We start from the raw sequence: 14,465 nt of genomic DNA on the forward strand, positions 1-14,465 counted from the left end.
ATCTCTTGCAAAGTTCACCAGACCTACTTGCTCTTTGTGAGACAAATTTGAGTTCGGCTGGCTCATCTTGTGATCTTAGTGTTGATGGTTATCTTCCTCTGATTAATAAAGACTCCAATAGTCACATGCTTGGCCTGGGCATTTACATTCGTAAGAATTCACCTGTTTGTCGTGAAACTAGGTTTGAATCCACAGACTATTCTTTCATGTGCTTTCGTTTAGCACCACTTCACTCTATTGCCTTTCTCTTTGTTCTATATCGCTCTCCTTCATCTCAAGACTGCACTCTTTTTGATGTTATTTCTGATCATGTTGACCAAGCCCTCTCTCTTTATCCATCAGCCAATATAGTTGTTGTCGGTGACTTTAATGCTCACCACTCTGAATGGCTTGGCTCTAGTGTCAGTGACTCCGCAGGCATTAAGGCCCACAACTTTTGCCTTTCACAATCCCTAACTCAAATAGTCAATTTTTTAACTCGCTTTCCTGACAACCCTAATCATTTACCTTCTCTACTCGACTTATGTCTTGTTTCTGATCCTAGTCAGTGCTCAGTTTCTCCACATTCACCCTTAGGTGCTTCTGATCACAGTTTGATCTCTTTAAAACTAATATCTCATTCTTCTTCATCACCTGAATCCCCCTATTATCGAACCTCTTACAACTACAGTAAAGCTGACTGGGATTCTTTCCGTGATTTTCTTCGTGATGGCCATTGGGTAGAAATCTTTCAACTTCCTGTCGACAAATGTGTTTCTTACATAACTTCGTGGATTCAGGCTGGCATGGAATCTTTTATTCCCTCTCGACGATTCCAGGTCAAGCCTCACTCTCCTCCATGGTTTTCCTCACACTGTGCTGCTGCAATAGCCAATCGAAACCGTTACTTCCATATTTATCAGCAAAACAATTCTCCAGAAAACAGAGGTTTGTTTATTACTGCTAGAAACAATTGTAAAAAGGTTTTGTCTAACGCCAAAACCTGCTATTCTCAGGTCATGAAATCTCGTATCTCCTCTCAAAAATTAGGCTCTCGTGACTTCTGGAGAATCTTTAATAATATCAATAATAAAGGCAAATCTATAATTCCACCTCTCTTGTATAGTTCAGACTTTGTCACCCCACCTAATGACAAAGCCGAATTGTTTACTAAAAACTTTTCATCAATATCATCTCTTGATTCCACTAGTTGCGTTCTACCTGATACTGCCAACAAACAGGTTGATCCATTGCTTGACATTCATATCACTCAAGCATCTGTATCTAAAGTTATTTCCTGTCTAGACTCTTCTACAGCTTGTGGCCCAGACAACATACCCGTTTTTGTCTTGCAGAAGTGTTCTCCGTAGCTGTCGTCTATACTCTCAAAACTATTCAACAAGTGCTTATCAGAGTCTTGTTAACCAGCCTGCTGGAAAGCCGCATCTGTTATCCCTATCTTCAAAAATTCTGGGAAGCGATCTGATTCGTCTAACTACCGTCCCATAAGTCTTCTTCCTATCATAAGCAAGATTTTTGAATCTTTAATTAACAAACACTTAATTTCTCATCTTGAACCTAATAAATTACTTTCTGACCATCAATATGGATTTCGATCTTGTCATTCTACAGCTGATTTGCTAACAGTAATAACTGACAGGTTTTATCATGCATTAGATGGAGAGGTTAAGGCCATCGCTTTTGACATTTCAAAAGCGTTTGATAAAGTTTGGCATGCTGGTCTTCTCCATAAGCTTTCTTCTTATGGTGTATCCGGCAACATCTTTAAGATCATTGAATCCTTCCTTTCTAATCGTAGCATAAAAGTTATCCTCGATGGACAACACTCATTTTCTTATTCTGTAACTTCAGGGTTTTCTCAAGGTTCTATCCTTGGCCCTATACTCTTTTTAATTTACATTAACGATCTTCCAGATATTCTCACATCTAAGGTGGCATTGTTTGCTGATGATACTACCATTTATTCTTGTCGTGATAAGAAACCAACACCCTCTGATTGCTTGAAGGGGGCATTTGAGCTTGAAAAGGATCTCACTTCTGCTACAGCATGGGGCTCACAGTGGCTGGTGAACTTTAATTCAGATGAAACTCAATTTTTTCAGCCAATCGTTATCGCAATAATTAAGATCTTCTTATATTTATGAACGGTAATGTCTTCGATGAGTAACTTACTCTTCATCTTCTAGGATTAACTCTTACTTCCAATCTTTCTTGGAAACCATATATCAAATCAGTTGCAAAATTAGCATCTGCTAAGGTTGCATCTCTTTATCGAGCTCATCACTTTCTTACTCTGGATTCTATTCTCTATCTCTAAAAATCTCAAATCCGGCCTTGTATGGAATACTGTTGCCATATCTGGGGCGGATCTTCTAATGATGCCCTTTCTCTTTTATACAAGGTGCAAAAACGAATTGTAAACATAGTTGGACCTGCTCTTGCAGCCAACCTTCAACCATTATCACATCGTCGTAATGTTGCTTCTCTTTCTCTTTTCTACAAATACTATAATGGGCACTGCTCTAAAGAGCTAGCGTCTCTTGTGCCATCTACTAAAATTCATTCTCGTGTTACTCGTCATTCAATTAAGTGTCATCCTTTTTCTGTGACTGTTCCTAAGTGCTCCAAAAACGCTTATCTGTCTAGTTTTTTTCCTCGAACATCAGTTCTTTGGAATTCGCTTCCTTCATCTTGCTTTCCTGATTCTTATAATTTGCAATCTTTTAAATTGTCCTACAATCTTCATCTTTTCTCTTACAGTAACTTCCAACTTTAATTAGTGGCTGCTTGCAGCATTGTTGGAAGTGAAGATGTTTAAAAAAAAAACAAAAAAAAATATATATATATATAGATATATATATATATATATATATATATATATATATATATATACACACACACACACATACAAATATATATATATATATATATATATATACAGTATTAGACAAAACATTTGCAACCTACATTGAACAATGCTAAAAAGTGTTCCTAATTTTACATGTCTTAAAAACGAAACAAACTATACTACCAAAGCAAACAGTTCAGGAGTCTGGAGTCATAGCATGCCATGACATAAGCAATCAGCTGACAGGTGACAGCACACAGGCAGAATTTCGTTGACAAGTGCCACTTTGCAGCAGACAAAACAAGTGCAACTTTTTTGGTTTGTTTCATTTTCTTAAGTCTGGTCCGTGTCAACGTCACGGAAGTTTTTTAATAATTAAAGGAAGTATCCAGAAGTTTCCAGAAGCATGCAGAAGCTTCCAGAAGTTTCCAGAAGAAGCATCTAAAAGCATCCAGTAGCATCCAGAAATATCCAGAAACATTCAGAAGCATCCAGACGCATCCAGAAGCATCGAAAAAAAGCATCTAGAATCTTCCAGAACAGGTTCACAAAGGTTCATTTTACTATATAAGAGACATGTAAATCGACATGTAATTCAGTCAGTATATGGAAGTCAATCAGTCAGTAGTATCAAGACAGTTTATCGAAGTGAGTTTTATCAAAGTGTTTTATCAAAGAACATCAATATAAGAAGTGAAATACAACAAGTGTTTCATTGCATCAATACAGTCCACATCCAACAAAGACATTGTGTTCCACAGAACATTATTGTATCATCACAAGGTTAATGTAACACGGTAAGCCTTGATAAGCGTGATTATTCATTTATTATTTTTATGACTTCAAGTTAAAAAATGGCTCCGACAGTCTAGGATATGAACTAAGAAAAAAAATTATTGGCGATTACGTAAGTGGAATGTCACAAAAAAGTATTTGTGATAAATATCGCATGAGAAAATGGACCGTATCAAGACTATGTTCTAAATATCGTTCTACAGGGAAGTTGGCAGCAGAAAACAAAGGTGGAAGACCGCGTTCCACCACTTCTAGAGAGGATTCTATGATTGTCAGATCCGTCAAGAAGGATCCCTGGATATCATCAGTCGAGATACAAAAGCAATTAGAGCTGCCTGTATCGGACCGAACAATCAGACGACGTGATGTTGAAGCCGGATTGTTTTCTCGACCCCTGCAAAGAAACTGCTGATTTCACTAAAAAACCAGAAGAAAAGACTTCTGTTTGCTGCATCTCATATTGACTGGAATGTGCAGAAATAGCGAACTGTCCTGTTCAGTGATGAATCGAAGTTCAACATCATTGGGAGTGATGGCATTTGCCATGTACGTCGACCGGCCGGAAAACGCCTCAATTTACATTACTGCCATAAGACCGTGAAGCATGGTGGAGGCAATGTAATGGTCTGGGGGTGTTTTTTCTGCAAACGGTCTAGGTCCAATACATCGAAACGATGGAATAATGGACCGTTTCATGTATAAAAATATCCTGAAAGATGTTATGTTACCTCATGCTGAATGGAATATGCCAATAAAATGGGTTTTTCAGTAAGACAACAATCCGAAACACACTGCAAAAGTAGTCAAGCAGTGGTTTCAAGACAACCACCTATCGTTGATAGATTGGCCGCCTTAATCTCCGAATCTCAACCTTATCGAGAAGCTGTGGGAGATTGTCAACCGCAGAATTAATCGTTAAGGTGTTCGTAATAAGGATTAAATGTTTGAACAAATCCAAAAGGCCTGGGCAGCGATTCCACAAAGTTTTATTGATCACCTGATCGAATCTATGCCTTGAAGATGCAAGGCTGTGATCGACAACAAAGGATTCACCATGAAATATTGATAGAGAAATACAGCTTGGTCAACATTTTGTCAAGTTGCACTTGTTTTGTCCAAAAGGAAATCAACTTTTTTTAAATACTTTTGATTAATTTATTAATTTTCGTGTACAAATAATGAATTTTGTGATGAATAAAACTTGAAGAACTTTGTCTCTAAACATAGTTACATAGTTGTTTCTCTAAATTGAAAAAATGCAGCACTTTTATATAAAGAAACTAAATTAGCATTATTTGGCTGCACTCGTTTTGTCCGATAATGTATATATACACAGATACAAATATATATATATATATATATATATATATATATATATATATATATATATATATATATATATATATATATATATATATATAACTAAATATAAACATTGGAGGATAACATGAAAAAAGACAATATTTAACTAAATTATAAATTAAATTTTAAAATTAAAAAAGAATTTAAAAACTCACTTTTTACCAGCAATATATCGTTTCACATTTACTTTTTCAACAACCAAGCTCCCTGTCAAATAATTTTTGAAAATTAAACTTGGTTGTATAATATCAAGTAAAAGTGTAAACGGTAAAATAAATTTAATAAAATATAACTGGTGAATTAATAAAAAATTTTTCACAATCATTTCTAAAAAAGCAAAATATCATTTAACGATTATAATTCTACTAACATATGATATTAACATTATTATACACAGGGTTTAAAGTAGGAGGGTAATGCAGGGGAACATTGTTCCTTCTTAGCTAACAAATTATGAAACCGTTCCGCTTCTCTCAATATTTCTTTGCAACCATTCCACCTACTTTTCGATATTTCTATTTATTTAAAATAGGAAAAATTTTTTTAAAACTTTTCTTAACTAAATTATTATACATCAATGTAAATTTCCTAAATTAAAAATGTAAATTTCCTAAATCAATTTCATAAACATAACTATTTGTTTGTATTATTTCGTTTCCCTTTGAACACCAGACATTAGCTCATTTCAAAAGTTTTTTTCTTAATATAGTCATTTAGTTAATGGATTTGACATAAATAAATTGTTGTTAGCAATTAGCAATTTTGGCCGTCACCAGGGACCTCAAAATACATCAAAAATTCACCTAACAAAAACGCGCCTTGAGTAATAATTTGGAGGACTGATTCTGCACCCGATTGAGGTATTCTGCATCCCTTTGAACATCTAATTTTAACTTTTTAACAACGTTCCACTTCATTTGTTATTCTACTTTAACCCCTTATTATACATACCAACATCTATACAACATAAATACTAACATCTGATATTCTTTGTTTAAAAACTTAGATGAATGAAAAGTGCAGACGGATGAAATAGATCTTTATCTGAATGAAATGATTATTAAACAGGATAATGGAGTCCATGCCTTCACTGATTATTTAATGAAGAAACATTTTTGTTTGCCATAACAGTATTCGAAGTAACAATTTTTCCTTATTTATTAATTTAAGCAACATTTCAAATTTCATTTGTTATAATTGGTTTAGAATATTTTTTTCTTAAAATACCTTTTTTTAAATTTTATAGATGTTTGGTTTATAACTTGGTTTAAGGGTTGGCATAAGACTTAAAAAATTTAGGTTAATTAAAAACATTTTAAAGTTTAGTTCACAGAGAATGTGGAATAAACAAGAGATAACAGTTATTTTATAATAACTTTTATAACACTAATATAAACAAGTGTGATTAATAATAAAACACCACTAAACATTATAAAAAAATCAAATTTTTGTAATTATATCATACATTCTTATTATTAAAAAGAAATTAATAGAAAGATGTTAATTTTGTGTTTCTTTTTTTTTTTTTATTCTTAGTTAAGCCACAGTAATTTTGTACTTAAACAATAAAAAAATGACAATAATAATGTCAAAAATAGATATATTCTTACATAAATTTCTGGGCAAGCCCATATTCTTATATGGGAAAGGTAGGATGGTTGATCTGTGTTTTACTTTTTGTAGATTTTTTCAGACAGTAAAAATTTTTCAAGCTACTTTAGAGTATGAATTAGTTAAATTAAATCTTCTCTTTCCAATTGAATGATTTAATTGCTTTATTTTTTTTTTTTTTTTTTTTTTGTTTTACAAAAAATTAAAACCATTTTTAAAACTTGACTTACCATCATAGCTTGAAATTATTAAAAATTACTATTTTAAGAAGACTACAATATTTTTTAAACATTTTTTTATTTACATTTTCTTAGAAAAAATTAATGTTTATATTAGTGATGTACCGCACAAGTAAAGCACATTTGTGGCCAATGCCGATGAATTAATTATTAAAATTTTGAAAATATCAAACCATAAAACTTTAAATAGCGTCAACTTTTTTATGGAGTCAGTACTGGTAAATAAATACTTGACCCAAATCAGAGCCAAACCATTATTTTAAAAGATATTAGAAAAACTCAGATAAAAAAAATGTATTTTTTAGTTTTTTTTACTGTGAATAGGAAACTTTCAAAAAAATAAATACAACTTTTGAGGAACGCTTTTTATTTCAATGTTAAAAAGAAAATGATATTAAGATAAGCAGTTTACTTAAAAAATTTTATTGATTCCTCAAACACATAAAATAAAGTTTCAATGTCACAAAATACGGATGATCATATTATGGAGTACAATTAAATACCTCTTGACCAGGCCTGATCATGGCATAGTTTGACCAGGCCTGAATGTGGTTGATTCTGGGATCAAGTATTTCCCTTTTTATAGGATTAGCTATTCTAATGTTGAAAATTTTTTGAAAAATCCATGTTTTAGACTAAGGGAGTTACAATTTGAATATCAATTTTATGGCGTTAATTGGGTCAAAGTACATGTTTTACCTATTTTGGCACTATAACCATAAACTAATCAAGCTGAAGTTGTTATCACTTACCTCAAAGACATAAAGTTGTCACAAAATAACCTTTAGCAAAATGTTTTCTTAAGTAAAAGCCATTTATCAAAAAAAAAAAAAAATTAAAAAAAATAAATAACAAAACTGCTATCCAAAGGTGCCAACAGAACAGTGATAGAACATCACTAACAGGGATGTGGGGTCTCAAAAAGGACACTGGATTTGAAAGTCACAAAAAGATTACTTTATCCTAGTTTTTGATATCCAGGAGCTCTAAAAATATAAATAAGTTTATGGACTACTAAAGGAAAAAAATTAAGACTTTTAAGATTAGAGGAACAATCATTTTTTGAACCTGGAGTCCTTAGGTATTATGGCGGCAAGGACTCTGGGACTCCAGGACTCCACGGTTAAAAACAATAAGTTTCAAGCCATTAAATCTCATTTTTTTGTTACAGCAGATCATAAGTCAACAAACATGTTTAGAGATTATAAACACTACAGACTTGGAAAAAGTAGAGGTATAAAGCTGGAGTTCTTTTGGGACTCTGCATCCCTGATCACTAGGTACAAAATTTGCATGGAGATCAAGTATACCACTTATTGTTTGACACGGTCGATTTACTTGGCATATGAATTAAAATACAGACAAAATACCATTAATGCATTATTTTGTCAAAAGGTAAAGCTATCTAATGTGCATATTAAGGTATCAAAACGAAGTTTTGTTAATAATATATAACTTTTCATCACAATGTGACACAAAATTTTACATTAAAAAATTTCAATATAATTTAATCTTTTGAAGTATGATTATTTTTGTGCTCCGGAACGAATTTGCAAATTTTGAAAACAAAAGAACAAATTTAGCTTTAGTAACAAAAACGTTGCTAAATGTAGAAATGCAAACTGCAGCAAAAAAATCAATTTAAATAATGAGTAATTTAAGTTAAAAAACAAACCAATTTAAATTAAATAAGTTTTGATGCAATTGAGTTGCCTGGCCGGGCAACTCAATTACATCAACACATTATTTTGAATAACCTTTCGAAAGATTTAGGTGGCATTTGTCAACTAGCGACCACAAGTGCACACCACCAGGCCTTCCCAGGAGAGGCGTGCGGTCGGTCGCTTTGAGTGACCATGCATATATATATATTTTTTGAGAGTTTGGCCACGGTTTTTTAGCATATATTAATGACGCATTTTTAAAAAGGCGCTGAAAAAACCTAACTAAATTGTCGTATTATTTTATTATTTTTATTCATAATTTATTCCTATTATTAATATAAAAATATGAACATAAAAATGAAATATATATATTTATACTTATTTATAAAATTTTTTTTTTTCTTATTACAATTTTTTTTTTTATGTCTAGTAAACATTAAAAAAAAAATTTATTTATTTATATTTATTTATATTATAATTATTTATAATATATTTTTAGGTGTTGATTTTTTCAGCAACGATATTTGAGACAAGTCGAAAAAATAAACAGAAAATGTGACCGAAAACTTTTTTAATCAATTTTGAAAAATATGCTCTGCCGACGCGGGATGCGAACCCGGGTCTCCGCGGCGCTTTGTAATGTCTTAACCGAATGAGCTAAACATTCATATACTTATCAAGAACCTTGTAGATAATAATTCTTCTAGAACTTAGAAGTTACTTTTTGTAAAAAGACATACTTATGCGAAAAAATTTAAAATTCAAAAAAAAAAAATGTAAAATAAAAAAATAAAAATTTGTTATAAGAAAAAAAAATTCAAAAAAAATATATATATATATTATTTTTATGTTATTATTTCCTTATTAATGAAAAGAATAAATTATTAAAAAAATTACAAAATAATACAACGAATTTAATTTGATTTTTTCAGCGTCTTTTTAAAAATGCGTTATTTTTAATATATGCTAAAAAAGCGTGGCCGAGTTATCCAAAAAAAAAAATATATCCGTGTTCACTCAAGGCGTGCGACCGCACGCCTCTCCTGGGAAGGCCTGCACCACTGTATGTGTATATATATATATATATATATATATATATATATATATATATATATATATATATATATATATACACAGTGGCGTGCACTTGTAGTCGCCAGTTGACAAATACCACCCAAATCTTTCGAAGGGCTATTGGAATAATTTTAAATTAAATAAGTTTTTTTATAATTTCTAACTTAAATTAGTTTATTTTTTAACTTATTACTTAAATTAAAATTACTCATTATTTAAATTGATTTTTTTACTGCAGCTTGCATTTCTAGATTTATCAACGTTTTTGCCGCTGAAGGTAATCGTGTTCTTTTGTTTTCAAAAGACTTTTACTTTTTATCAACAAAATAGCTTTTGATAATTACTTTTTAATTTAATGTAACAATAAAGCAACATTTTAAAAGTCTGATTGGACATTTTTTTAATTTTTGTTAAAATCATTTATTTTATAAAATACATGTTATACATGTAAAAAAGAGAATTTCTATCCAGTTCCTTTTAACATTACCAGTTCTTTTATCTTTTTTAAAACATTTGTTTTATTTTTTAATAGCATTTTTATTGTATTTTTTATAATAAGGTCTCTATTAATTCAACTTAATTTTACTAATTTGATTTTAGCATTTTAATATATTTTAAATGTCTTTTTATTAGAATATATATATATATATATATATATATATATATATATATATATATATATATATATATATATATATATATATATATATATATATATATATATAAATAAATATAAATAACTATATATCTATATTTAATATATAAATATATATATATATATATATATATAAATATATATATATATATATATATATATATATATATATATATATATAAATAAATATAAATAACTATATATCTATATATAATATATAAATATATATATTATATATATATATATATATATATATATATATATATATATATATATATATATATATATATGTATATATATGTATATATATATATATATATATATATATATATATATTATATAACTATATATCTATATATAATATATAAATATATATATATATATATATATGTATATATATATACATATATACATATATATATATATATATATATATATATATATATATATATATATATATATATATATATATATAAATATATATATATATATATATATATATATATATATTTATATATATGTATTTTTATTTTTTTATTTTATTTTATAAATCTTTATTTAAAATTGATTAGCATTACAAGTAATGAATTGTACAATTTTTTCTGTCCTTTAATATCAATAGTTTGCTAAGACTACAGGGGAGGAATATTATTTATGCATCGAAAAGGCAGTAGAGCTTCCAATATTGCTTGGGAGGTAGAGGTCACTGACGCCATCACGAAGGATTCGGAGGTATTTTTGAATAAAAGTTTTCTGGTAAGTAGTTGTTTTTGCGGTGTTAGGAGCATACGGGAATCTATTAGGGTTTCTGCTGTTGGTTTGAGTTAAATTAGTAGTTATAGGATGGCATGGGTCTGCAAGGATCTTTTTGAGTGTATTAATACAGATTCTGTCAAGTAACTCTTCAATGTCGAAAATAATATTGAAGCTGCTTGAATTGGTTACATCAATTCCAATAATTTGTAGGGCATTTTTATGAAAATGTTGGATCTCTCTTTTTGCAGCAGCACTGCACGAAGTAAGAATAGGAGCACTATATATCAAGTGGCTAATAGCGTAAGATCGGTAGACCTGTAAAAGGTTTGGCTGAGTGTGACCAATTTGCTTAAGACGTCTGAGCAGATATGGTATTGATTTTATATTGTTATGAACTTTTGTCCATTGTTCATCCCAATAAATATTCTCATTGAGCATGATTCCAAGATATTTGTGGCTGCTGACTATTTCAAGTTCAGTGTTATTGAGTACAATGGATGGTAAAGCTTGAATTTCGGAGCATCTGGGAATAATTCTTATGATTTTACATTTCGGGCCATTAAGTTTCATTCCATTTACCTTTGACCAAAGAGCGACGCCATCAACAATGGATTGAGGCAGGTTGGTAGGAAATTTATCATTAATTATATAGGTCATATATATATATAATATATATATATATATATATATATATAAATATATATATATATATAAATAACTATATATTTATATATAATATATATATATATATATATATATATATATATATATATATATATATATATATATATATATATATATATATATATATATATATATATATACATATATATATGTTACAACCCTGGAAATTGGGGTCGGCATTTGGCAACCCTGACCTGTCTGCCAACCTAAAAGTGTTTGAGGTCGTTAAAAGTTGCTAACCTCGTTTCTATGTATTTTTATGGTAAGACCAAATTTGTACCAAATTTTTTTGCAGACCTGATGCAGAACTCTAAAATGTTGAGGTCAGTAAATTATTGCCGACTTCATTTTACCTAATTCCAAAGGTTGAAAATATATACATATACATATACATATATAGATCTATAGTTTGTTGTCTTTGGGAAGAGCGGAAGGAAAAAAGTGATTCTTACGCCAACACATACGTCACTTTTAATTACTTTTGACTTTCGTCCAATATTTGCGTGTTGGACGAAAGTAAAAACTATTAATTTAATTACAAATAAATCGTTTTTTAAAAAAACCACAAAAACGCAAATTTAATTGACCAGAACGTTATAAAAACATTCTGAATGTTTTTAAAACATTCAGAATGTTTTTATTAACAATATTAACAATGTTTTTATTTTTTTTTTTTTAATAAAATGTTTTTATTTTTATTTTTTTTAATAAAATGTTTTTTTTTTTTTTTTTTTACTGTAAATCAAGCGCGGAGTGTTGCTACATCGACTATCTTATAGCCTGACTCGCAAGGGAGTGCTGCTACATCGACTGACAAATAGCCTGACTCGCAAGGGAGTGCTGCTACATCGACTGACAAATAGCCTGAATCGCAAGGGAGTGCTGCTACATCGACTGACAAATAGCCTGACCCGCAAGGGAGTGCTGCTACATCTACTATCTTTTAGCCTGACCCGCAAGGGAGTGTTGCTATATTGACTGAGGGTTTGGTTGGGGCAGGCAGTCTATCAATTAATAAAAAAAATAATTCCGGTCTTGCATTTTAATTTTTAATTTTTGTCAACAAAATATGGAAAAAACTTTCGGACAACATCTACGGGTTGTATATATATATATATATATATATATATATATATATATATATATATATATATATATATATATATATATATATATATATATATATATATATATATATATATATTTATTCGTATATACATATGTATATATATATATATATATATATATATACATTTAGTATATATAAATATATATACATATATACATATATATATATATATATGTATCCATTTAGCCAATGCATTGCATAGGCATCAGTCTTGGTAACCATCGGCCGATGCTGATTGTTTTGAAAAATCAGATTTTTTATTTTTGTGTCACTATATTGAATACAAAATATAATTATTCCATAAACCAAAATCCATGTATAAGCCTAAGTTATTCTATAGACATAACTTTATATTGTTTAGGAAAGTAATTATATGACTTATGGATCCAAACTATACAAAGAGATAATAATCAAGAAATGTAAATGTAATGTAAAATTAAAGAAAAAATTTTTGCCAGATGTTACCATTCTTGATATTTTTATTTTGCAAAATTTAAAAATTGCTTTGATCGTTTATTTTCATCTTTATCAAATAGTCTATAAAACAATTAGTTGCTTAGCTCATTGTTGATTTTTTTTTTCTTATTTAATTTTAACTTTAAGTTTAATTCCTAGAATATAGTTAGAAATTTTTAACAATGAGGAAAGTAACTATGCATTAAGCAAGTTTTAGCAAATAAGCAAGCATTAAAATTGACCGTTAATGTTTTGCTTATAAAATAAATCCTAATTTACCTATTAGTAAAAAAGAAAAGAGCACAAATTCAGGGCCGATGCATCTGTCTGTACCAATTGGCATCAACATCAGTCAAAAGTAGGCATTGGTGCACCCCTAATATATATATATATATATATTTATATATATATATATATATATATATATATATATATATATATATATATATATATATATATATATATATATATATATATATATATATATATATATATATATATATATATATATATAAAGGCTTACCATAATTTTGAAATTGTACACCGGGACAGGCAAGTGGGGAGTAGGAGGTGGGAAGGGAAATATACACTAAAACAATCAGGCAGAGAGGGAGGGGGAGGAGGAAAAATAGTGTTTTTTTATCTTTTACAAATTCGTGTAAATTCTATTTTAAAAAGGAAGAGCTTAGAGAAGAACATGCAACAGCTTAACATAAGCTTTGTGTTTGGCACATGTAAAATGATTTTAAATGTCTGCTCACAATGTGCAACAAAAAAAATTTTAAAGATTGCCGAAATATCATTTTGTTGTCTCCACCATTAAATGTTTTTACAAATAGGTAAATTTTTGAAAAATAATTTGTAATTACAACTTCTTTTGCTATTTTAAATAAAAACAAAAACATATTCGCTAATAAAGTCAACAAAGACAAAAACAGGACAAAATGAAAACCATTGGGACACTGGGACACATGGTATAAAACCAAGACAATCCGGTTCAAAAAGAGACATATGATAAATCTATATATATATATATATATATGTATGTATGTATTGTTTATATTGTTGTGCACTTTGTTTGTTTTTTTAAATTATTTTAATTATTGTTGCGTTTTACATTTGTTGCTATTATTCAAGTGATTTCATATTTTTTTGTCTTATCATAATATTTAATTATAACTTTTTGTTTTCA

General features: G+C 29.1%; 1 protein-coding gene across 1 annotated transcript in view; it reads right to left on the reverse strand.

Moving 5' to 3' along the window:
* Positions 1–14,465, reverse strand: part of LOC100208640 (microfibrillar-associated protein 1) — a 65,309-nt gene that overhangs the window by 50,048 nt on the left and 796 nt on the right. The window contains exon 2 of the mRNA XM_065798254.1: positions 5,161–5,212. Within this exon, the coding sequence (XP_065654326.1) occupies positions 5,161–5,212 (52 nt within the window). The remainder of the gene's footprint in view (positions 1–5,160; positions 5,213–14,465) is intronic.

Source organism: Hydra vulgaris, chromosome 05 (genome assembly GCF_038396675.1).
Source record: "Hydra vulgaris chromosome 05, alternate assembly HydraT2T_AEP".
NCBI classification, from domain to species: Eukaryota; Metazoa; Cnidaria; class Hydrozoa; order Anthoathecata; family Hydridae; genus Hydra; species Hydra vulgaris.